This window comes from Macaca thibetana, chromosome 17 (assembly GCF_024542745.1).
Source record: "Macaca thibetana thibetana isolate TM-01 chromosome 17, ASM2454274v1, whole genome shotgun sequence".
NCBI classification, from domain to species: domain Eukaryota; kingdom Metazoa; phylum Chordata; class Mammalia; order Primates; family Cercopithecidae; genus Macaca; species Macaca thibetana.
In genome coordinates, this window is record NC_065594.1 from 30,830,903 (window position 1) to 30,857,908 (window position 27,006).

General features: G+C 41.6%; 1 protein-coding gene and 1 long non-coding RNA gene across 12 annotated transcripts in view; one reads left to right on the plus strand and one right to left on the minus strand.

Moving 5' to 3' along the window:
• LOC126940421 (phosphatidylinositol 3,4,5-trisphosphate 3-phosphatase TPTE2-like) overlaps positions 1-26,924 on the minus strand; it is an 88,165-nt gene extending 61,241 nt beyond the window's left edge. Inside the window, exons 1-10 of one of the 11 annotated variants that reach the window (XM_050766289.1) lie at positions 25,537-26,924; positions 22,525-22,578; positions 20,929-20,982; positions 18,537-18,590; positions 17,269-17,322; positions 14,856-14,909; positions 13,573-13,626; positions 11,148-11,201; positions 10,171-10,224; positions 1,202-1,264 (exon numbers count right to left, since the gene is read on the minus strand). In XM_050766289.1, the coding sequence (XP_050622246.1) occupies positions 1,202-1,264; positions 10,171-10,224; positions 11,148-11,201; positions 13,573-13,626; positions 14,856-14,909; positions 17,269-17,322; positions 18,537-18,590; positions 20,929-20,982; positions 22,525-22,578; positions 25,537-25,592 (551 nt within the window). In that variant the 5' untranslated portion in view covers positions 25,593-26,924. The remainder of the gene's footprint in view (positions 1-1,201; positions 1,265-10,170; positions 10,225-11,147; positions 11,202-13,572; positions 13,627-14,855; positions 14,910-17,268; positions 17,323-18,536; positions 18,591-20,928; positions 20,983-22,524; positions 22,579-25,536) is intronic. The other 10 variants (XM_050766293.1, XM_050766294.1, XM_050766292.1 and 7 more) reach the window with 10 other exon arrangements.
• The window catches only part of LOC126940490 (uncharacterized), a 247,711-nt gene that overhangs the window by 69,852 nt on the left and 150,853 nt on the right, over positions 1-27,006 (plus strand). The gene's annotated exons all lie outside the window — the stretch shown is intronic.

The window sequence follows — 27,006 nt, forward strand, 5'->3', positions numbered from 1 at the left end:
TTATAACCAGTTTACATTTGAATAATCTAAAAGTTAAACAGGTTTAGTGACTTGTTGAGTATCAGGTGAATGAATACATGATGTCAAAGCCAAGCACTGATTCCAGCTTTTACTATAAATCCAAGATCATCCCCCTGGTATGTAACACCAGTGATTCTCACAGGGACTACTGCCAATTCCTCCTATGTCTATGCAATGAGACTTTGTAACTTAAACATAAAACAAAACAAAAACCTGCTTTATTTTGTTTGGAGTGGGGAAAGAAAAAGGAAATGCTTGCCTTGCTCAGTCTGTCTAGTTTTCCCTCAGCCCTGGGCAGCTCCATTACAGAAAATGTATAGCTAGTATGCAGACACACAGTTTAGTTAAGTGGTGCCGTGAATTCTTCATTGATGGCCCATGATAAAAATTTCTAGAAAATGAAAACTCAGGGTAATTTGAAGAACTATTTGTATTGCCCTCTGTTTCCCATGTAATCTTTGTTTAGACACCAACAGCTTACAACCATGATGAGTTAACTTCCTCTATGGCAGTACTTCCTCTCCAATATTGACACAAGCTGGTGAATGGTTACACAACTGGGCAAGAAAGAAGCAGACGAAAAATCTCCTGAATATGTCTGCAGTTCAGGCACAAGCCAGTTTAAGAATGTATTCTCTCATTACAGTGAGTACATGGTAAAATGCCTTCAGGTCAGTGCAATAGGAAGTACTCAGTACTCTAGTGAGATTAGAAACAGAGAAGAATAAAATCCCAATGAGCATAAAGAGGTCTTTAGTCAGCAAAACATGTTTGCTTTTGCTATCAATACCATTTGCTCATAGGTGAAATCTACAAAACTGGGAATCACACATGATCCAGTACAAATGAGAAAGGTTCGCTATTGATGAGTAAGTAGCATTCTGCATTCCTGTTTTCTTTTAAAATAAAAAAACTTCTCATGAAGTTAATTTCTTCTAAGGATACTTTTTACATTTTCAAGCTAGAAGAACATTTATTCCTAATGGATGGATTTTTTTTTTTCAAAATAATACTTGTCTAAGTATTCAATTGGAATAAATATGGTGTACTCTCCCACCCATGCATTTTGATACCCTTCTATAGTTTCCCTTTTTCCTTCTTGCCTCAGCGTAAGCCCTGTTTAACTAAAGAAAAGAGATCCATCAATGGCTCCCTCCTTTCAGACTTCAAACTGACTTACTCATATGAAGCAACATATTCAGCATTTTCATAATCTTCAAACCTGGAAAGCCGTTCTGACACACTTTAGCCACCAAAAAAATGCAAAATATATATCATTAGATATTTGCTACACAAAACAGTGATGAAGAATTTATTTGAATAACAAGAATTCCATGAATCTAAAGGATATAGTAAACACCACTTAGCTCACTGGAAGACCTAACATTTAAGAAAGAAAATTACAATCATTAACCAGAAACTCTGTTCTCATGGATACTCCCAACACTGAATTTTGCGTATTTTTCTCTTCTTTTCTCTCTCTCTCTCTTTCTATACATGTATATAAAGATATATAAAAGAATACATATAGTTACAGAATACATAAATGTGTATAGACATATCGCAAAGGCATTGTGGGTTTCATTCTAGACCACTGCAATAAAGCAAAAACTGCATCAAGTGACTCACACAAATGTTTTAGTTTCCCTATGCATATAAAAGTTATGATTATACTACACTGTAGTCTGTTAAGTGTGCAATGGCATTATGTCTAAAAAAATTATGTACATACCTTAATGTAAAACTACTTTATTGGTTTAAAATATGCTAATGATCACCTGAGCCTTTAGCAAATCATAATCTTTTTGCTGGTGGAGGGCGTTGCCTCCATGTTGATGGCTGCTGGCAGATCAGAGTCATGGTTGCCAATGGCTGGGGTGGCTGAGGCAATTTCTTAAAATAAGACAACAACGAACTTCACTGTATCAAATGACTCTTCCTTTCACAAGTGATTTCTCTGTAACATGTGATGCCATTTGATAGCATTTTATCCACAGTAGAACTGTTTTCAAAATTGGAGTGAATCCTCTCAAATCCTACCACTACTTTATCAACTATACTTTATTTATATAGAATGAGTTAGGAAGACTTTCCTCTGCTTTAATTTTTTGCAATAGTGTAAGAATTGATATTAGTTTATTTTTTAAACTAGGTAGAATTAAGCGGTGAAGTCATCACATCCTGGACTTTGTTGAAAGTCTTTTTGTTACTGATTCAACCTCATTACTTCTTTTTGGTCTGTTCAGGTTTTCGATTTCTTCTTGGTTTAGTCTCAGTAGGTTGTATGGGTCGAGGATTTTATCTACTTCCTCTAGGTTTTCAAATTTATTGTAGAGTTGTTCATAACAGTGTCTAATAATCCTTTTGATTTCTGTCATATCTGTTGTGAGGTCTCTTTTCTTGTTTCTGATTTTATTTATATGGGTCTTTTCTTTTTCTTAGTCTAGCTGACAGTTTGTTGATATTTTTAAACCTGCTTTTTGTTGTTAACCTTTTGTAAATCTTGCCTCAATTTTCTTTATTTCTGTTTGGTCTTTATTATTCATTTCCTTTTAATAATTTGGGATTTGGTTTGTTCTTACCATAGTAGTTTCTTGAGGTAGAATTGTTAGGTAGTTTATTGGAAATTTTTCTAGTTTTTTGATCCAGGTGTTTATTGCTATGAACATGCTTCCTAACCTTCAAAGTTATTATTGGTAGGTGAGGAGTTACTTCTGACATTTTATTGTTTTCTGGTTGTTTTGTATGTTTTGTTCCTTTCTGCCTCTCTGTTTACTTTTGTAGTTGGGTAGTTGTCTGTAGTAATAAGGTTTCATCCCTTTCTCTTTCTCTTTTATGTATTGACTCTACCAGCAATGTTTAAAATTTTACATGTTTTTATGATGGTGGTTATCATCTTTTTACTTCCAGAAGTAAGACTCCCTTGGGCATTTCTTGTAAGGCTGGTCTAGTGGTGATGAATTATCTTGGTTTTTGTTTATCTGTGACAGATTTTATGTCTTCTTCATTTGTAAAGGATAGCTGCACTGGGTATAATATTCTCGGTTGAAAGATTTTTTTTTTCTTTCAGAACTTTGAATATATCGTCTCATTCTTTTCCAGTCTAAGGTTTCTGCAGGGAAATCAGCTGTTTGTCTAATGGGAATTCCATTGTAAGTGTTTTCCTCCTTTTCTCTTGCTATCTTAAAAAATCTTTGTCACAGCTGTTTGCCTGCTTGGAATCATGCACTCCAGGAGTGGCCTGAAGGGCTGTTTCCCATGCCTGGTATGTGGGTACACAGCTGCTCATCTGGCCTGAGGCCAGTCTCCTGGGGGAAACCCATGGGCCAAATATAGAGCTGCATGGCTGCTACGCTGGACTGAAGGCATCTTTGGCAGGGCTGGCCAACAGGGGGTGTTTCTCAGGCCTGGGATACAGTCAAATAACTTCTCAGCTGTCCTGGAAGTGTGTCTGCTGGGGGTGGTCCATAGGGCTATTCTAGCTCAGGATGTGGGCACACTGCTGTTCAGCTGGCCTGGGTGCTGCCTGCCAGGGGAAGCCCAGGGGGCTGCTTCTATGACCTAGGATGTGGGCACAAGGCTGCTCAGCTGGCCTAGGGGCATGTCTTCTGGGAGTAGCCCATGGGGCTCTTTCTCAGGTCCAGGACATGGGCATTCATGGCTGATTGGCTGGTCTGGAGGTGCATCTGCTGGGAATGGGTACAGGAATGTTTCTCAGGCTCGTGAAAGGTTGCACAACTGCTTAGTTGGCCTGGGAGCGTTTCTGTGGGGGGTGACCTACAGGGCTGTTCCTCAAACTGGGACATAGTATATGTGGCTGCTTAGTTGGCCTGAGGGTATGCTGGCCACAGTAAGCTCCCAGGGTTGTTTCTCAGCCCTGAGACTCAGGCACACATAGCCACTTGTTTCTCAGGTCTGAGATACAAGTTCAAGGCCCACTCAGTGGTGTGCCTGCTGGGGGCAGCCTGTGGGACTGTTTCTCAGGCCCTTATTAAAGGCAGAGGGCTGCTAGGCAGGTCAGGAGCATGCCTGGATGAGGCCTGCACGGCTGTTTCTCAGGTCCTGAGCATAGACTCATAGTCACCCTCTTGACCTTGGAGTATATCAGCTGCTCAGAGGCTTAGGGGACTCTCCCACTTGAGAGAGGGCATGTAGTGGTTTGGCTAGCTCAAGGGTGAGCTCACCCTGGATGGGACTGCAGATTATTCCTCTGTCTGAAAGTGTAGTGGTGGGGGTTGATTTCCCTGCTCTTCAGGACTTGAGTTACCGCCAATCCTGGGACCAACCTCCACACAGCTGGGGTTGTGGTTTTAACCCACCCATGTGGGTTTGGTATACTGAAGGTAAAGCTCCAGTGCTGGAGAGGCACAGTGGCTACTGGCCCCCAGAGGAGGGCACACTCACGAGATGACTCTGGTCTCAAGTTGGTGATGTGTTGCTGCAGCTTAGGTCTCTGGGGGTGGGAAGCCTTCACCTTGTACTCCTAGTCCAGGACATGCAACTGTGTAAATTCTTGGCAGTACTCCACCCTGGCCTCAAGGCTTGCAAATACTGTGAGATTTTCCTTAAGACTCTGTGTTTGTGATGGCAGTGGGGCTGGTGGGGATCTTCTCCTTACCTTCACCCTGCAATGAGAAGTCCTTCCTGTCTCTGGGCCAATTCAACCCAGGTGGGGGAAAAGGGGCTGCAGAGGCTGAGTGCTTCCATGCTGTGGGGGCCTTCCAGTCACTACAGGTGTGTCTCTACTCCTTTGCTGCACTCCAGGACTATTCCTTTGACACTCTAATCAGACCTTAGATGCGTATTTGTTGCCTAGGTTTTTTCTTGTAGGGGAATGAGCATAAGGCATCTCTAGTCACCCATCTTGCTTTATTTAGCATAATTCGTAAGAGCCCTAGGATTTTCAGAACACTCAATGATCACTGGCCTCAACTTAGTCACCAGCTTCATTAGCCCCTAAAAAAGAATCGGCCTGTGCTTTGAAGCTTTGAAACCATGCATTGACTTCTCCTCTCTAAATATAAAAGTCCTAGATGGCATCTTCTTCCAGTAAAAGGGTATCTTGTCTACACGGAAAATCTGTTGTCTAGTGTGGCCACCTTCATCAGCTGTCTCAGCTACATCTTCTGGATAACTTGCTGCTGCTGGATAACAGCACTTGCTGTTTCACCTTGCACTTTTATGTTATGGAGATGGCTTCTTTCCTTAAACCTCATGAACCAACCTGTTAGCTTCAAGCTTTTCTTCTGCAACTTACTTACCTCTCTCAGCCATCGCTGAATTGTAGAGAGTGAGGGCCTTGTCCTGGATTAGGCTTTGGCTTAAGGAAATGCTATGGCTGGTTTGATCTTCTATCCAGACTACTAAAACCTTCTCCATATTAGCAATCAGACTGTTTTGCTTCCTCATCATTTGTACATTCACTGGAGTAGCAGTCTTAATTTTCTTCAAGACTATATATATACATATATAAATATACATATATACACATATATACATATATACACACATATATACACATATACACGTATATATATTTATATATTGCATTCACAACTTGTCTGACTGGTGCAGAAGTCTAGCCTTCCTCACAATCATTTTGAGCTTTCAGTTTGTAGTGAGAGGCTTGTGACTCTTCCTTTCACTAGGGACACTTAGAAACCCTCATAGACTTATTAAATCACCTACTTTCAATATTGTTGTATCTCAGGAAATAAGGAGGCCCAAGAAGAGGGAGAGAGATGGGGGATGTCTCCTCTGTGGAGCAGTCAAAAAAACATGACATTGATTAAGGTAGTTGTCCTATAGGGCATGCTTCATGTTCATGTTGACCCCAAAGACTTACAGTAGTAACATCAAAGATCACTGATCACAGATCATAACAGATAGGTTAACAACAAGAAAGTTTAAAATAGGCTGGGTGCGGTGGCTCACACCTGTAATCCCAGCAGTTTGGGAGACCAAGTTGGGCGGATCACAAGGTCAGGAGTTTGAGACCAGCCTGAGGAACACGGCGAAACCCCGTCTCTACTAAGAATATAAAAATTAGCCAGGCGTGGTGGCGGGCGCCTATAATCCCAGCTACTCAGGAGGCTCAGGCAGGAGAATCGCTTGAACCTGGGAGGCAGAGGTTGCAGTGAGCTGAGATCGCACCACTGCATGCCAGCCTGGGTGTCAGAGTGAGAGTCTGTCTCAAAAATAAAAAAAGTTTAAGATATTGCAAGAATTCCCAAATGTGACACAGAGACACAAAGTGAGCACATGCTGTTAGAAAAATGAAACCAAGAGACTTGCGCAATGCAAGGTTGCTACAAACCTTCAGTTTATAAAAAACTAGTATCTGAGGGGCAATAAAGCACAATAAGGTATACATGTATATGCATACACATATGTGTACATATATACTATATATGTATACATACATGCTAAACAATATATATACATGCATGGCTATATGCTAAAGTATATATATTAAAAAGACTACTAATGTTATTAATTGGGGTCAGTGCTATAGAATATATCTATATAGATACATATATGTACATACATAAAGATATGTATATATCTATATATGCACATATATACATATAGATATATGTATATAGGTATGTTCATACATATACACACATACATGTATGTAGGTATCTATATATACTAAATATATATATAAAGGATACACCTATTTATACACACACACACATATATTCACGTGTGTGTGTGTGTGTGTAGATATATCCTTTAGCAATGACCTAGATTAATAACACTAGTAGTCTTCAATGACACCACCATTGAAAGGTGACATATATCAGATATATCAAAGTGGTGAAAGACTACTGATGTCATTTTATCTGGGCCAGTGCTAAGGAGTAAAAATGTCCATGCCAGATCAAGCGACTTCAGAGACTTACTTTTCTGGTTGAAGTTATGTACAATTGCTCTACTACATTTATAAACTGGTTGAACTCTGAAAATGTATATGTCAATTAATTATTTGGAATCTAGTATTAATATATCATTTTTTTCCCTAAAAGAAAGCCTTATATCATGTAAAAAAGCTCTTGGGCCTTAACAAACAGTCTAGTGAATCAACATTTAAGTGCAGTTCTTTATTACTTCATTTGTGAGTGAACCTTACCAATCTCAATTATCTCCCTCTCTTCTTTCTCTCCATATATTAATGACTCTACCACATATTACTCTTTTTAGTTCAATGGCGTAATAGCTAAAGCATTAAAAATGAATGTAACAAGACTCCACGTCTTCCTAGACTTATTTTTCTGATACAAATTAGCAATAATTACTCTACAATTTATAATCTAGTTACCCTAAAAATTGACATGTTAATCAGTTATTTATTTCAAACTGGTATTCAACTTTTCTCTAGAAATGAGGTTTCAAATGTTTGTAAAAATTCTTAGGCCTGTGAAAAAAACTTAATGAATCAAGTTTATATACATTTCTTTACTCCTAACCCTAATCCCCAAGTTACCATTTCTGGCAAAATTTACAGAAGTTCAACTTCAGTTTGTAAATACCCACCTTGCTTACCCTTGTAATTTTCTGCTTTCTCAAGTTCAAATACCACCAATAACTCTTCACCAATCATGGATGTCTTTTCTGCCCCTCAGATACGATTAAGTAACTGCAGACCTAAGGCAGGGGCTCCATCCAATCTGATGGTGGGTTTGCCTTTGGGAAAGTAACCTCATGTGGTAACAGAGGAAGAGACCAAGGTTTTACTAGCTTTGTTCTTTTCTGTTGACAGTTCCTCAGCTCCCTGCCCACTGTTACCTCCCCCATGCTAAGAATAGGACTGTCTCCTCTCTTGCCTCACTCGTGTTTTCCTAAGGGTTTTGGCTGCTGCTAAGTAAGAGTGACCAATGCAGTAGGAATAAGAAGTATTGCTCTTATGACATGTTCCTTTTTTATCCAACTAGATCCAAAAAGGATAGAAAGGTCACTGCAGATACTACAGTAATTAGACTTTAGAAAACAGTGTCTGAGACACCCTGTGTTGTTATGGATGCTCCAGACAATGAACTAGGCAAATCTGAATCTCTCTTCTCTACATGTATGCTTTTGTGTGTGTGTGTGTCTATGTGTATATTTACATATATACATTTACATCCAGCTTTTAATTTATTTAGACCTCACTTTTTGTTGAAGGATGCTTCATGAGTTATTGTCATTTCACTGAAGGCAGTGCTAATGGAGTAAAAAGGTACACAGACATATAAACACCACATGATTTTCTCTTTTATTGACACTATTAGCAAAAACATCTTTTGCACCAAAAGGAGTAGTTTTTCCATAAAAATAAAATATCGGCCGGGCGCGGTGGCTCAAGCCTGTAATCCCAGCACTTTGGGAGGCCGAGACGGGTGGATCACGAGGTCAGGAGATCGAGACCATCCTGGCTAACACGGTGAAACCCCGTCTCTACTAAAAAATACAAAAAACTAGCCGGGTGAGGTGGCTGGCGCCTGTAGTCCCAGCTACTCGGGAGGCTGAGGCAGGAGAATAGCGTAAACCTGGGAGGCGGAGCTTGCAGTGAGCTGAGATCCGGCCACTGCACTCCAGTCTGGGCGACAGAGCGAGACTCCGTCTCAAAAAAAATAATAATAATAATAAAAAATAAAATAAAATAAAATATCAAATATACACATAAGTAATGGGTGAGGCTATGCAAATCCTACCATATAACTCCAGTAAGTAAATTCCAACAATTAACAGACTCATTTTTCAATGGCCAATTAATTAAACAATGATGATATACAAATTAAACCTATCTACATATTAGAAATACATTTTAATTCACCCATGCCTCCACTATACTATAAAATGAATAAAGCCAGGCGCAGTGGCTCACGCCTGTAATCCCAGCACTTTGGGAGGCCAGGCGGGCAGATCACGAGGTCAGGAGATCGAGACCATCCTGGCTAACACAGTGAAACCCCGTCTCTACTAAAAAAAAAATGCAAAAAATTAGCCGGTGTGGCGGCAGGCGCCTGTAGTCCCAGCTACTTCGGAGGCTGAGGCAGGAGAATGGCATGAACCTGGGAGGCAGAGCTTGCAGTGAGCTGAGATCACGCCACTGCACTCCAGCCTGGGCGACTGAGCAAGACTCCGTCTCAAAAAAAAAAAAAAATGAATAGAGAAAATTTTTATTTACCGGCTTAAGAAATCATACTACATATTCAACTCATGTACTACTGCTTAATGAGCAATTACAGAATTCACACCTTGATGTTTCCTTGCAAAAGAAGTGGTAATACATAACACAAAGAACCTCTTTAAAAATTAGTCACTGATTAAACACAAACTTCTTATAGCTTCTGGAACATCTAATTAATTTTTTTAATTTTCTTGAGCATTACACTATAATTAACTTGCATCAGGTTTCATTTTTCATGATTTATTTCCAGTAGAAGTCTGAACATGCCTGTGAAAAACCATCCATCAGGTCCTTCCTTTCACCCATCATACTAGTCTTTCCTGTCCATGAGACAGAGGCAAGTAGCTGTGGGCCTGAGGAAAGGCTGCATCCAGTCAGCTGGTGCGTTTGGGGTTGGGTCTGGCCACCAACCTCACATGTTGACAGAGGTCTGGACAGTGAGGGACAAGTCCTGTTCTATTAGCTCCATTCCTTTCTGCCCAGGGCTTCACTGCTCCTTGTCTGCTGCTCTGTCCTCCATGTTGCAAATAGGATTCTCGCCTCCCTTGGGGCCACTCTGGTAGGCTCTCGAACTCAGGAACTCTGAGTCCCTTAAAAAACTGCTTACTAAGAACTAAGGGTGACGAATACACTAACAGGAAGAAGCAACCTTCTATGACTTGCTCCTCTTTATATAACTCCATCAAAAAAGGATGCAAAGTTACCTACAAACGCTACAATGAGAAGAACTGGAAACCCACTAAGAACACTCTGTATGGCCATGTAGGCTCCTGAGAGAAAATTCCACAAATGTCCATCTGTCTCCTTGTTTTATGATTCAATTGTGTGCGTGGGTTGGTTTGTACACGTGTGTTGAGAGAAATGTGTATAGATGGATGGGTAAATAGATTTGTTTATGTGCCTGTGTGTGTATATATATACTTCTATGCACACTTATGCATACATGTGTCTTTATTTATCTATTTATAACTCACCTTTCATAGATACAAGCCTCCTTGGTTCCTCCTGTCAGTTCCCTTGTGTGGGGACTAGAGGATGATAAAAGAATACAGTCAGACAGGTGACATAATTTGAAATTTACTTTTCGGGAAAAACTAGCTTTCATTACTCTAAACATATACTGGTTAATTTCTGACTATTCATGTGTATAGCACTATTTGGATCTGAAACATCATTTTTTATCAAAAATCAGGATTTATATGATGGCTACCACCATCTTAGGATGGAGAAAATAGTAATGCTTCCAGATTCAAGTAAACCTTTTAATTACAACCTCATCCCGACATGTGACAGCCTTTGTGGCGCCAGTTATTTCAAACTCAACTCCAATTTTTAGATAGTCATCCCTCCTAATCCATTGAATGTCCTGCTTCAAAAACCCTCCATCACTTCCTTACTTTCAACCAGCATGGGCGACTCCCCAGCCCCACAAAACGCATCAAGTAACTAGAGGTCTTTCACAGGGGCACAACCCAATACGATGGTGATATAAGGTCTGGAGCACCAGCCTCCATGGTGGCAGAGTTCTGGAGGCTGGAGAACACCTCCAAGGCTCTTAGCTCTGTTCCTTTCTGCTGAGGACTTCACAGTTCCCCAAGTACTCCTACCTCTTCCTTGCTCCAAATAGGATTTTCTCTTCCCTCAGCCCACTCTAGTATTTCTCATACACAGAAAATCTGAGTTTCTAAGGCATTCGGCTCCTAGTAACAAATGGTGAAAAGCCAGTAACAGACGGAAGCTTCTCTCTATACACTATTCCTCTTTTCTCCAAAACAACTGTAAAAATGTGGATGTTTAACTATAGGTGCTACGGTGAGAAGATGAACTGTGTCCAAGACACTCTGTATTGCCATGGACACTCCTGAGAGCAAATCCCACTAATCATAATATCTTCCTCTGTCACTGTTTTGTTTGTATCTCTATGTTAGTGTGAACATCCTTTATAACTCACATGTCGTCGGTGTCTGTATCGATGACGACTTCCACCAGGTCATCAGGATGGGGACTACGGGACAAATATGATCAGAATCAGACACGACGCAGAATTCTAATGTTTTGCATCAAATAGCTACACTAACTCGATGAGTAATTCCTTGCATACACTTTAAATATATATATATATATGTATGTATACCTGTAAATTGAACTGGGATGAAATTTTTTCTTATTGAAAATGAAGTTTTATGTGCCAACAGTGAATATCTTAGGCTGGGAACATAGCGATGCATCCAGATTAAGCAACTGTATCTTCACCTCAATGTGTAACAACCTTTTTTAAGGGGAGCTAACTCCAGTTCAACTTTAGTTTTTAAGTCCCCTTCTTATAATTTCATCTGAGTTCCTCCTTCTCTATCACCTCCAATCACCTCCTCAGTTTTCACCCATCCTAGTTGTCTTTCCTGCCCAAGAGTTACGGCCAAGTAGCTGCAGGCCTCAAGCAAGGGCTTCATTCCATGTGATGGTGGGTATGGGCCAAGGGAGTCAGCCCCACATTATGGCAGAGCTCTGGAGGGCATAAAATACTTCCAGGGTTATTAGCGCTGTTCTTTTTTTTACAGTGGTTTCTCTGCTCTTTGTCCCCTCCTATCTCCTTCTCGTTCCAAGCAGGATTCGCTTCTTCCTTGGTCCACTCTATAAATATAGTCTCATTCTCACAGAAAGGAAAGGTGACAAACCCTAAAATAAAAAGCCTCCCTCTATGAGTTCTTCCCTATTTTCCTACCTCCATCCAAAAAGCAAAAGATTATTCTGTACAAAGCTCATCCTGAGAGGATTCTGGAAATAGTTTCAAGGGAACACCTTGTTCCCATGGATGCTCCTGACATCCATGTGAATAGCCCAAATCACTCTCTCTAGTGTGTATGAATGCATGGATGTGTGTGTTTGAATATGCATATATACATGTATAATTGTCCTCCTTTATATCACATATTACAATGGACAGCCTACTAAAAGATACTCTCAGTTCACACACAGCACAGTGCCAAAGGACTTAAAACGTACATAGTAAGACAACATGTAACTTCCTAGACTTAACATTTTCAGTTCAAACTAGTTCCCATTATTTTTTTTTCTTTTTTTCTTTTTTTTTTTTAAATTGAGACAAAGTCTCACTCTGTCACTCAGACTGGAGTCCAGTGGCATGATCTTGGCTCACTAAAATCTCTGCCTTCTGGGTTCAAGTCATTCTCCTGCCTCACCATCCCGAGTAGCAGGAACTACAGGCGCACAACCCACACCTGGCTAATTTTTGTATTTTTAGTAAAGACAGGATTTCATCATGTTGGTAAGGCTGGTCTTGAACTCCTGACCTCGTGATCCACTTGACTTGCCCTCCCAAAGTGCTGGGACCACAGGTGTGAGCCAATGCACCCAGCCTTCCAACTACTTTTCAACCTGTAAACTGCTCTACCCTACAGAATTCATGCGTGTATTTGGTTCTTTCTAATCTGCCATGCCATTTAGCCTACACATCATACTTTCTACGATTGCGGCACATTTTACACCTATCCAAGACTCACTGACTCAAGTGTTAACCTAAACTGGCCACCACTGGAACTGAACAATGCCTGACAGCCATTTGTGGGTGAATTTCTTTTAAATTCATCTCCACTGTGTAGGCAGTCATTCTTCTAATCCCATCTATGGCCCGCTTCCTAGATCTCTCCATCATGTCTTTCTTTCACCCATCAAGCTGGTCTTTCCCATCCATAAGACACAGGCAAGTAAGTACCTGCGGCCCTAAGGAAGAGCAGCATCCAGTGAGATGGCATGCTCCTGTTGATGTTATAGCACCAACCTCATATGTTGACAGAACTCTGGAGTCTGAGGGACAAGTCCATGTTCCCTTAGCTCCATTCTTTGCCCAGGGTTTAACTGCTCCTTGTCAGCTGCTATCTCCTCCATGTTGCAAATATGATTCTCTCCTCCCTTGTGTCAATCTGGTAGATTCTCAAACTCAGGAAATCTGAGTCCTTTAAGAAACTGCTTACTAGGAACTTACTAGGTGACAAATACCCTAACAAGAAGCAGCAGCTCTCTTAGGACTGGCTCCTTTGTATACAACTCCAATGGAAAAGGACGCAAGGTTACCTACAAAGGCTACCATGAGACGAATTGCAGACCCTGTTAAAAACCACTCTCTGTGGCCATGCAGGCTTCTCAGAATAAACTCCACAAATGTCCGTTCATCTGTCTCCTTATTGTATGTTTCTATTGTGTGCGTGGGTTTGTTAGTGGACGTGTGTTCAGAGAAGTGGGGATGGATGGATGCATGGATGGATGGATGGACATCTTTGTTTATGTGTCTGGGTGTGTGACTACTTCTAGGCACAGTTATGCATATGTGTGTCTTTATTTATCTAACTATAACTCACCTTTCATTGATACGTGCCTCTGGGTTTGCTGTTGTCAGTTCATTAGTGGGTGGACTAGAGGATGATAAAAGAATACAGTCAGAGAGGAGACACAATTTGAAATTTACTTTTTTGGAGAAACTAGCTTTCATTACTCTGCACATAAACCAGTGAAGTTCTGACTATGCATGTGTATAGCACTATTTGGTTCTGAAATGTCACTTTTTTAATTAGAAAGGAGGAGTTATACGATGGCAACTAACATCTTAGGCTGGGCAAAACAGTAATCCTTCCAGGTTTAAATAAACTTCTTTATTATGACCTCTGTCCCAGTGTGTGTCAGCCAGTGTGGTGGCAGTTATTTCAAACTCAACTTGTGTTTGGAGGTCGTCAGCCCCCTTATTTCACTAAATGTCCTGTTTCAAAGGCCCTCCATTACCTCCTTACTTTCAACCAGCATGGGTGTTTTCCCAGCCCCACAAAAAGAGTCAAGTCACTACAGGTCTGACACAGGGGCACAATCCAATACGATGGTGATATAAGGTTTGGAGCACCAGCCTCCATGGTGCCACAGTTCTGGAGGGTGGAGAACACCTCCAAGGCTCTTAGCTTTGTTCCTTTCTGCTGAGGGCTTCACAGTTCCCCAAGTACTCGTACCTTCTCCTTGCTCCAAATAGGAGTCTCTATTCCCACGGCCCACTCCAGTATGTCTCATACACAGAAAATCTGAGTTTCCAACGCATTTGACTGTTACTAAGGATGAGAAGACAGTAACAGACAGAAGCCTCTCTCTATAGTCTGTTTCTCTTTCTTTCGGAACAACTGTAAAAAATATGTAATTTACCTATGTGTGATACACTGAGATGATAAAGAAACGATGTCAAAGATAACGCTGTATTACTGTCAACACTCCTGAGAGTGAATCCCAGTAATCTCAGCCTCTTTCTCTGTCACCAGTTTGTGTGTGTGTTTGTGTGTACATCTTTTTCTTGTTTTTGAGAGAGAGTTTCGCTCCTGCTGCCCAGGCTGGAATGCAGTGGCATGGTCTCGGCTCACTGCAATGTCCACCTCTCAGGTACAAGCAATTCTCCTGCCTCACCCTCCCGAGTAGCTCGGATTAGAGGCGACTGCCACCACGCCTGGATAAATGTTTTATTTTTAGTAGAGACGGGGTTTCACCATGTTTGCCAGCCTGGTCTCGAACTCCTGACCTCAGGGTATCTGTCCGCCTTGGCCTCCCAAAGTGCTCAGATTCCAAGTGGGAACCACTGCTCCTGGCCATGTGCACATCTTTTATAACTCACCTGTCATCGGTGGGTCGATCAATAATGACTCCCGCCAGGTCATTCGGATAGGGACTATAGGACAAATATGGTCAGAGTCAGACACAATGCGTCATTCTAACGTTTTGCAACAAATAGCTACAGTTAGTCTATGAGTTATTCCCGGCTTGCACTTTGATTATTCACACGTATGTATATCACTAAATTGACCTGAGATGGCATTTGTTTTTTTATTAGAAATGAGGTTTAATATGCCAACAGTGCATATCTTAGGCTGTGAACATATCGATCCATCCAGACTAAGTAACTGTATCTACACCTCAATGTATGACAGCACTTTTGGAGGGCATTTAATTCCAGTTCAACTTCAGTTTGTAAGTCCCCCTTCTTATCATCCCATCTGAGTTCCTCCTTCTCTATCACCTCCAATCATCTCCTCAATTTGCACCCATCCTAGTTGTCTTTCCTGCCCAAGAGTTACCTCCAAGTAGCTGCAGGCCTCAAGCAAGGGCTTCATCCCATGTGATGGTGGGTATGGGACAAGGGAGTCAGCCTCACGCTATGGCAGAGCTCTGGAGGGTGTGAAATACTTCCCTCTGTTCTCTTTTAGGCTGGGGTTTCTCTGCTCTTTGTCCCCTCCTATCCCTTCTCGCTTCTCGCTCCAAGCAGGATTCGCTTCTCCCTTCGTCGACACTACGAGTACAGTCTCATTCCCACAGAAAGGAAAGGTGACAAACACTCACATAATAAGCTTTCCTCTATCAGTTCCTCCCCATTTTCCTACCTCCATCCAAAAAGCAAAAGAATACTCTGTACAAAGCTCATCCTGAGACGACTCTGGAAATACTCTCAAGGGAACTCCTTGTTCCCATGGATGCTCCTGACAGTGAATAGCCCAAGTCTCTCTCTCTTGTGTGTATGAATGCATGGATGTGTGTGTTTGTATACGCATATATACATGTATAATTGTGTTCCTTTATATCACATGTTGCAATGGACAGCCTACTAGAAGATATTCTCAGTTCACACACAGCCCAGTGCCAAAGAACTTAAAACGTACATAGTAAGACAACATATAACTTCCTAGACTTAATGTTTTCAGTTCAAACTAGTTCCAATTACTTTTCTTCTGCTTTTTTCTTTTTTTTTTTTTGAGACAGAGTCTCGCTCTGTTGCCCAGGCTACAGTGCAGTGGCATAATCTCGGCTCACTGCAACCTTGCCCTTCTGGGTTCAAGTAATTCTCCTGCCTCAGCCTTCCAAGTAGCAGGAAGTACAGGCGCGCACCACCATGCCTGGCTAATTCTTGTATTTTTAGTAGAGATGGCAGTTTCACCATGTTGGCCAGGCTGTTCTTGAACTCCTGACCTCGTGATCCACCCGACATGCCCTCCCAAAGTGCTAGGACCACAGGCGTGAGACAACGCACCCAGCCTTCCAATTACCTTTCAACATGTAAACTGCTCTACCCTGCAGAATTTATGTGTGTATTTGGTTCTTTGGAATATGCCTACACATTTATCCTACACATCATACTTTCTACGATTGCGGCACACATTTTACACCTATCCAAGACTCACTGACTCAAGAGTTAACCAAAACTCTCTACCACCAGAGCTGACCAATGCATGACAGCCTTTTGTGGGTGAATTTCCTTTGAATTCAACTCCACTGTGTAGGCAGTCACCCCTCTAATCCCATCTATGGCCCACTTCCTGGATCTCTCCATCACATCTTTCCTTTCAGCCATCATGCTAGTGTTTCCCGTCCATGAGATACAGGCAAGTAGCTGCGGGCCTAAGGAAGAGCAGCATCCAATGAGGTGGCGTGCTTGTGTTTGTGTTTTAGCACCAACCTCATATGTCGACAGAGCTCAGCAGTGTGAGGGACAAGTCCATGTTCCATTAGCTCCATTCTTTCCCCAGGGCTTCACTGCTCCTTGTCAGTGGCTATCTCCTCCATGTTGCAAATAGGATTCTCTCCTCCCTTGTGTCACTCTGGTAGGCTCTCAAACTCCGGAAATCTGAGTCCTTTAAGAAGGTGCTTACTAGGAACTAAGGGTGACAAATACACTAACAAGCAGCAGCAGCTCTCCTAGGACTGGCCCTTTGTATCCAGCTGCATTAGGAAATGATGCAATGTTACCTACAAAGGCTACCATGAGACGAATTGCAGACCCTGTTAAAAACCACTCTCTGTGGCCATGCAGGCTTCTCAGAATAAACTCCACAAATGTCCCTTCATCTGTCTCCTTATTGTATGTTTCCATTGTGTGCGTGGGTTTGTAAGTGGACGTGTGTTCAGAGAAGTGGGGATGGATGGATGTATGGATGGATGGATGGATGGATATATTTTGTTTATGTGTCTGGGTGTGTGACTACTTCTAGGCACAGTTATGCATATGTGTGTCCTTTATTTATCTAAATATAACTCACCTTTCATTGATACGTGCCTCTGGGTTTGCTGTTGTCAGTTCATTAGTGGGTGGACTAGAGGATGATAAAAGAATACAGTCAGAGAGGAGACACAATTTGAAATTTACTTTTTTGGAGAAACTAGCTTTCATTACTCTGCACATAAACCAGTGAAGTTCTGACTATGCATATGTATAGCACTATTTGGTTCTGAAATGTCACTTTTTTTAATTAGAAAGGAGGAGTTATACGATGGCAACCAACATCTTAGGCTGGGGAAAACAGTAATCCTTCCAGGTTTAAATAAACTTCTTTATTATGACCTGAATCCCAGTGTGTGTCAGCCTTTGTGGTGGCAGTTATTTCAAACTCAACTTGTGTTTGGAGCTCGTCAGCCCTCTTATTTCACTGAATGTCCCGTTCAAAGGCCCTCCATTACCTCCTTACTTTCAACCAGCATGGGTGTCTTCCCAGCCCCACAAAAAGAGTCAAGTCACTACAGGTCTGACACAGGGGCACAATCCAATACGATGGTGATATGAGGTTTGGAGCACCAGCCTCCGTGGTGCCACAGTTCTGGAGGGTGGAGAACACCTCCAAGGCTCTTAGCTTGGTTCCTTTCTGCTGAGGGCTTCACAGTCCCCCAAGTACTTGTACCTTCTCCTTGCTCCAAATGGGTGTCTCTATTCCCACGGCCCACTCCAGTATGTCTCATACACAGAAAATCTGAGTTTCCAAGGCATTTGACTGTTACTAAGGATGAGAAGACAGAAACAGACAGAAGCCTCTCTCTATAGTCTGTTTCTCTTTCCTTCTAAACAACTGTAAAAATATGGAACTTACATTTACGTGATAGTGATACGAGAAAGAAACGGTCGTCTGTTCAAACATACACTGTATTATGGTCAACACTCCTGAGAGTGAATCACAGTAATCTCAGCCTCCTTCTCTGTCACCAATTTGTATGTGTGTTTTGTACATCTTTTTCTTGTTTTTGAGAGAGTTTCGCTCCTGCTGCCCAGGCTGGAATGCAGTGGCATGGTCTCAGCTCACTGCAACATGCACCTTCCAGGTACAAGCAATTCTCCTGCCTCACCCTCCTGAGTAGCTCGGATTAGAGGTGACTGCCACCACGCCTGGATAACTGTTTTATTTTTAGTAGAGACGGGGTTTCACCATGTTTGCGAACTCCTGACCTCAGGGTATCTGTCCGCCTTGGCCTCCCAAAGTGCTCAGATTCCAGGAGGCAACCACTGCTCCTGGCCATGTGTACATCTTTTATAACTCACCTGTCATCGGTGGGTCGATCAATAATGACTCCTGCCAGGTCATTCGGATAGGGACTACAGGACAAATATGGTCAGAGTCAGACACAATGAGTCATTCTAACGTTTTGCAACAAATAGCTACAGTTAGTCTATGAGTTATTCCCGACTTGCACTTTGATTATTCACACGTATGTATATCACTAAATTGACCTGAGATGGCATTTGGTTTTTTATTAGAAATGAGGTTTAATATGCCAACAGTACGTATCTTAGGCTGTGAACATATCAATCCATCCAGACTAAGTAACTGTATCTACACCTCAATGTATGACAGCATTTTTGGAGGGCATTTAATTCCAGTTCAACTTCAGTTTGTAAGTCCCCCTTCTTATCATCCCATCTGAGTTCCTCCTCCTCTATCACCTCCAATCACCTCCTCAATTTGCACCCATTCTACTTGTCTTTCCTGCCCAAGAGTTACCACCAAGTAGCTGCAGGCCTCAAGCAAGGGCTTCATCCCATGTGATGGTGGGTATGGGCTAAGGGAGTCAGCCTCACACTATGGCAGAGCTCTGGAGGGTGTGAAATACTTCCAGGGTTATTAGCTCTGTTGTTTTTTTTTGCTGGGGTTTCTCTGCTCTTTGTCCCCTCCTATCTCCTTCTCACTCCAAGCAGGATTCCCTTACCCTTGGTCCACACGACGAGTACAGTCTCATTCCCACAGAAAGGAAAGGTGACAAACACTCACATAATAAGCCGCCCTCTATGAGTTCTTCCCCATTTTCCTACCTCCATCCCGAAAGCAAAAGAATATTCCGTACAAAGCTCATCCTGAGATGACTCTAGAAATAGTTTCAAGGAATTCCTTGTCCCCATGGGTGGTCCTGACAGTGAATAGCCCAAATCTCCTTCTCTCTTATGTGTATGAATGCATGGATGTGTGTGTTTGTATATGCATATATACATGTATAATTGTATTCCTTTATGTCACATTGCAATGGGCAGCCTACTAGAAGATACTCTCAGTTCACACACAGTGCAGTGCCAAAGAACTTAAAACGTACATAGTAACACAACTTGTAACCTCCTAGACTTAACTTTTTCAGTTCAAACTAGTTCCAATTACTTTTCTTTTGCTTTTTTTTTTTTTTTTCGGCGACAGAGTCTCACTCTGATGCCCAGGCTAGAGTACAGTGGTGCGATCTCGGCTCACTGCAATCTCAGCTTCCCGGGTTCAAGTAATTCTCCTGCCTCAGCTTCCCGAGTAGCAGGAACTAAAGGCACACACCGCCGTGCCTAGCTAATTTTTGTATTTTTAGTAAAGACGGCAGTTTCACGACGTTGGCCAGGCTAGTCTTGAACTCCTGACCTCGTGATCCACCTGACTTGCCCTCCCAAAGCGCTGGGACCACACGTGTGAGCCAACACGCCTGGCTACAATTACTTTTCAACCTGTAAGCTGCTCTACCCTACAGAATTCATGTGTGTATTTGGTTCTTTGGAATCTGCCATGCCATTTACCCTACACATTATACTTTCTAAGAGTGCGGCACACATTTTACACCTATCCAAGACTCACTGACTCAAGAGTTAACCAAAACTGTCTACCACCAGAGCTGATCAATGCATGACAGCCTTTTGTGGGTGAATTTCTTTTTAAATTCAACTCCACTGTGTAGGCAGTCACCCCTCTAATCCCATCTATGGCCCACTTCCTGGATCTCTCCATCACGTCTTTCCTTTCAGCCATCATGCTAGTGTTTCCCGTCCATGAGATACAGGCAAGTAGCTGCGGGCCTAAGGAAGAGCAGCATCCAATGAGGTGGCGTGCTTGTGTTTGTGTTTTAGCACCAACCTCATATGTTGACAGAGCTCAGGAGTGTGAGGGACAAGTCCATGTTCCATTAGCTCCATTCTTTCCCCAGGGCTTCACTGCTCCTTGTCAGTGGCTATCTCCTCCATGTTGCAAATAGGATTCTCTCCTCCCTTGTGTCAATCTGGTAGGCTCTCAAACTCCGGAAATCTGAGTCCTTTAAGAAGGTGCTTACTAGGAACTAAGCGTGACAAATACACTAACAAGAAGCAGCAACTCTCCTAGGACCGGCCCTTTTTTATACCACTCTATTAGAAAAGGATGCAATGCTACCTACAAAGGCTACCATGAGAAGAATTGTAGACCCTGTTTAAAAACACTTTCTGTGGCCATGCAGGCTTCTCAGAATAAACTCCACAAATGTCCATCCCTCTGTCTCCTTATTATATGTTTCCATTGTGTGCATGGGTTTGTTAGTGGAGGTGTGTTGGGAGAAGTGGGGATGGATGGATGCATACATTTCTTATGTGCCTGGGTGTGTGACTACTTCTAAGCACAGTTATGCATACGTGTGTCTTCATTTATCTAAATATAACTCACCTTTCATTGATACGTGCCTCTGGGTTTGCTGTTGTCAATTCATTAGTGGGTGGACTAGAGGATGATAAAAGAATACAGTCAGACAGGGGACACAATTTGAAATTTACTATCTGGAGAAACTAGCTTTCATTACTCTGCACATAAACCAGTGAAGTTCTGACTATGCACGTGTATCACACTATTTGGTTCTAAAATATCATTTTCTTTTATTAGAAAGCAGGATATTTACGATGGCAACATCTTAGGCTGGGGAAAATAGTAATGCTCCAGAAGTAAATAAACTTCCTTATTATGACCTCAGTCCCAATGCGTGTCAGCCTTTGTGGTGGCAGTTATTTCAAACTCAACTTTTGTTTGGGCATAGTCAGCCCCCTTATTTCATTGAATGTCCTATTTCAAAGGCCCTCCATTACCTCCTTATTTTCAACCAGCATGGCTGTCTTCCCAGCCCCACAAAGAGAGTCAAGTCACTAGAGGTCTGACACAGGAGCACAATCGAATATGATGGTGACATGAGGTTTGGAGCAGCAGCCTCCATGGTGCCAGAGTTCTCGAGGGTGGAGAACACTTCCAAGGCTCTTAGCTTTGTTCCTTTCTGCTGAGGGCTTCACAGTTCCCCGAGTACTCGTACCTTCTCCTTGCTCTAAAGAGGAGTCTCTATTCCCATGGTCCACTCCAGTATGTCTCATATACAGAAAATCTAAGTATGCAAGGCATTTGACTGTTACTAAGTATAAGAAGAAAGTAACAGATGGAAGCCTCTCTCTATAGTCTGTTCCTCTTTCTTTCTGAACAACTGTAAAAAATATGTAATTTACCTATGTGTGATACACTGAGATGATAAAGAAACGATGTCAAAGATAAGGCTGTATAACTGTCAACACTCCTGAGAGTGAATCCCAGTAATCTCAGCCTCCTTCTCTGTCACCAATTTGTATGTGTGTTTGTGTGTACATCTTTTTCTTGTTTTTGAGAGAGAGTTTCGCTCCTGCTGCCCAGGCTGGAATGCAGTGGCATGGTCTCGGCTCACTGCAATGTTCACCTCTCAGGTACAAGGAATTCTCCTGCCTCACCCTCCCGAGTAGCTGGGATTAGAGGCGCCTGCCACCACGCCTGGCTAACTGTGGTTTTTTTTTTTTTTTTTTTTTTTTTTTTGAGACGGACTCTCGCTCTGTCGCACAGGCTGGAGTGCAGTGGCGTGATCTCAGCTCACTGCAAGCTCCGCCTCCCGGGTTCACGCCATTCTCCTGCCTCAGCCTCCCGAGTAGCTGGGACTACAGGCGCTGCCACCACGCCCAGCTAGTTTTTTGTATTTTTAGTAGAGACGGGGTTTCACCGTGTTAGCCAGGATGATCTCGATCTCCTGACCTCGTGATCCGCCCACCTCGGCCTCCCAAAGTGCTGGGATTACAGGCGTGAGCCACCGCTCCCGGCCTTAACTGTTGTATTTTTAGTAGAGACAGGGTTTCACCATGTTTGCCAGCCTGGTCTCGAACTCCTGACCTCAAGGTATCTGCCCGCCTTGGCCTCCCAAAGTGCTCAGATTCCAGGTGGGAACCACTGCTGCTGGCCATGTGCACATCTTTTATAACTCACCTGTCATCGGTGGGTCGATCAATAATGACTCCCGCCAGGTCATTTGGATAGGGACTACAGGACAAATATGGTCAGAGCGAGATATAATGCGTCATTCTAACATTTTGCAACAAGTAGCTACAGTTAGTCTATGAGTTATTTCCCAGTTACACTTTGATTATTCACAAGTATGTATATCACTACATTGACCTGAGATGGCATTTATTTTTTTATTAGAAATGAGGTTTAATATGCCAACAGTGCATATCTTAAGCTGTGAATATATCGATCTATTCAGACTAAGTAACTGTATCTATACCTCAATGTATAACAGCATTTTTAGAGGGCATTTAATTCCAGTTCAACTTTAGTCTGCAAGTCCCCCTTCTTATCATCCCATCTGAGTTCCTCCTTCTCTATCACCTCCAATCATCTCCTCAATTGGCACCCATCCTACTTGTCTTTCCTGCCCAAGAGTTATTGCCAAGTAGCCGCAGGCTTCAAACAAGGGCTTCATCCCTTGATGGTGGGTATGGGCCAAGGGAGTCAGCCTCACGCTATGGCAGAGCTCTGGAGGGTGTGAAATACTTCCAGGGTTATTAGCTCTGTTCTTTTTTTTTTTTTTTTTTTTTTTTTTGCTGGAGTTTCTCTGCTCTTTGTCCCCTCCTATCTCCTTCTCACTCCAAGCAGGATTCGCTTCTCCCTTGGTCCACACTCGCACAGAAAGCAAAGGTGACAAACACTAACATAAAAAGCCTCCTTCTATGAGTTCTTCCCTATTTTCCTATCTCCATCCAAAAAAACAAAAGAATATTCCATACAAAGCTCATCTAGAGAGTCCTCTAGAAATAATTTCAAGGGAACTCCTTGTTCCCACGGTTGCTCCTGACAGGGAACAGCCCAAATCTCTTTCTCTCTTGTGTGTATGAATGCATGGATGTGTGTGTTTGTAGATGCATATATACATGTATAATTGTGTTCCTTTATATTACATGTTGCAACGGACAGCCTACTAGAAGATACTCTCAGTTCACACACAGCCCAGTGCCAAAGAACTTAAAACGTACATAGTAAGACAACATGTAACTTCCTAGACTTAACGTTTTCAGTTCAAACTGATTCCAATTACTTTTCTTTTGCTTTTTTTATTTTTATTTTTTTGACAGAGTCTTGCTCTGTTGCCCAGGTTGGAGGGCAGTGCTGCGCTCTCAGCTCACTGCAATCTCTGCCTCCCAGGTTCAAGCAATTCTCTTGCCTCAGCCTCACAAGTAGCAGGGACTAAAGGCACGCACCAACATGCCTGGTTAATTTTTGTAGTTTTCATAGAGATGGGGTTTCACCACACTGGCCAAGCTGGTCTTGAACTCCTGACCTCATGATACACCCACCCTGGCCTCCCAAAGTGCTGGGACTATGGGCATCAGCCACCGTGTTCAGCCAGGAAAGTCTTTTGATATACAGACCAGCATTTCCTTTTGTAGCATCCTTGGGCCATATTACAGGTATTGTTAAGCTGGCATTGCATGAAGTGTATAGAATATAACACTAATGTGGGGAGATGTTAAAGTAACAACAGCAGCACTTGTTTTATTTAAACGTAGAAAATTAATTCAAATATAAAAAATCTTAGGAAAGTTTTCTGAGTATAACACAAACAGGGTCATCAAAGTATTATTTGTAATCTTAGGAAAGTACTTTAGGCTTTGGGAGTATAACACGACAGACCATCCTGGCTAACACAGTGAAACCCCGTCTCTAAAAAATACAGCATTAGTCATCAAAGGCAGGAGAATGGCGTACCAATTATATCTGAATACATGAAGCTTATTATAAAGTTCTATGTAAGGTTTCTGTATTTTACTCTAAACACCAAATGTAAAAACATATTACAGATTTGCCACATGGAGTGGAGATATGACTAATGTATTTGAACAACAAAATTCCTTGAATCTGAAAGATATCGTAAATATGACTTAGCTCACTTAACACCTAACTTTTTAGAAAGAATTTTAGAATCAGTGTCCAGAACACTATTTTCCCAAGAATAATTCTGAGACTGATTTTCACGAACCTGAATTCCTCCCATCTCCAATATATATTATGATATCACCTCTCATTGTTAGCTCCAGTACAGATTTCTGATGTTAATTCATTGGGATTAGTGCAAAGGATTAAAAGCAGACAGTAAGAAACAACGTAAATTCATACACTACTTTTTTTTTTTTTTTTTTTTTTTTGGTTCAAATTGGCTATGGCTGTGTTACAAATTACAGTGTGTTGTCCCTAAAAAATTATCATGTTAATCTGTTATTTGGCACCTTGTACTTCATTTTTCTCCAGAAAGAAGTCTCTATGTGTTAGGAATATAAATTGTTTAGGACTCTCAAGAAAGTTTAATGAATCAAGATTTAAATACAATTCTTTATTATTGAACCTGATCATCATGTGTGACAGCGACTTGAACTTAAATTTGCTTCAAATTCATGTTCCATTTGAAGGCACACAACGTTCTTGCCCATTTTGATTCCCTAATTCTCAAGTCCCTCCACCATGTGACTCATGCTCTTCATGAGTCACAGCTATCTTTGCTTCCCCTCAAATAGGATCAAGTGACTAAACCTCAGGCAGGGGCTCTATCCAATGTGATGATGGATTTGGGTTTGGGGCACCAGCTCTGAAGGGTGAGGAACAGATACAGGGTCTCTTAACTCTTTTCTATCTGCTAAGCGCTATTCTGCAGCCTGTCCAATGCTACCACCTCTTTCTCCAAGTAGGATTCTCTCCTCTCATGAATTGTTCTTGATAGAGTCTCATACACAGGCGTTCTGATAGTTTCCTAAGGGTTTTGGCTGCCAATTACTAAGAGTCACAACCAAACTTTGAGTACCAAGTGTCCCTCTTCTGACCTGATCTTAATTTTTCTACATAGGTTCAAAAACAACGCTACCTAAAGATGCTTATACTCTCTTACGGAAAGCTGTTATTGCCACTGATGCTCCCAGTATTTTTCACCACTTAGATCAGTCAACTCACCCATTATGGTCATAGTTGTCAGATGCTGTTATGGTAGACACTGTTAATGAATCCATAATTCTACTAAAGAGTAAAAAACACAGACAAAAAATAAAATCAGATATTTTCGAAGGCAATCAGGATGTTAATCTTGACAGTATTTCAGGACACAAAAAAATAGAATCAGAGGAATTTTGACAGGAACTAAAACAATTTCAGGGCACAACACTAGTACTTCTGAGGGGGTGTGTGTGTGCGTGTGTGTGTGTGTGAAAGGACAGAGAAAAAAGAAAGAAAATGTTAGAATAATGACTGTTTCTATATCAATGGCTAGTTCCTGGTCATCTTTGGTAGGAAATAAACAAGTAGGTAAGTCAAGGATAGCCTAAATTATGTTTAAAACCTTTTGTGAACTTAAAGTAGATTATATGTGTAGAATCATTTTGTTTTCTTTTTGTCTGGATTCATTTTTTTAAGTCATATGGCTATCTTTTACAAAATCAAGACTTCCTAGCACCCAAACCACTGGCTTGGCTAATTTAATCTCTCTACAACTTCATTTCCTCATCTGTAAGTTAAGACACATGCAAAATACACTCCACATCTGTCGACTTCATAAAACCATGCTGAATATTCAGCATTTTGCAAATATTGGTTTTTTAGACAACCTGCTCTCTACACCATATATTATGCCATAAAAATCAGCATGTGGCAATATAAACTGATATTTTTAGTTTCAAATACACGAACATGCTCATCAAAGTAATAAACTCCCAAGACTCAAGAATTAATGCTCTTTGCCACAATTTGCTAACTTTTCAAATGTTTAAATAAGTTTAAGAAACTGCACCCTTTTTTTTTTTTTTTTTTTTTTTTGCTGCTGATAAAAACTGGGATTCCCAAGAGTGTGCTGAGGTTTCTGAACTTATTTGACCACAGAACCTCATTCTCACAGTTGAAATGTGTGAGAAACACATTTTGGAAACAATATATTAAATGGTATCTTTTTATGTCTTTAAGTAAAAGTTCTGCTACACAAACTAATTTTGGACTGTGATTGATAGCTCAAACCTTAAAGCACAGATAGACATTAATTTTGTGCTATTCTTTCAGCATGTGAGGAAAGCAGTGCTGGAGTTCAAATTATCAAATCTCATTAGCCTGGTCTGAAGGCCATGAAGGGAACCTTTCAAGTTGTAAGTGGGTGCTTTTAGGTCCTTGAATGGCTCATGGAAATTCATCCCGGTCTCAGGAAAAACAATGCCTTTTACAAAAAGAAAAGCATCTAGAGGTATCCGCTGCTTTTCCGCAGGAAGAACAACTGGGTTGTCTATGCAGAATACACTAATAAGTCTTAACAGAGGAAAAGGTTCAAAACACCAAAAACATAAGAATTTGAGTTTCTGACATAAGCAGCCTTATTGAATGATTACTGGATTTTTCAGATATCTTCTACTGAGGAAGAGAACCAGAAGACACTCAAGTTACTCT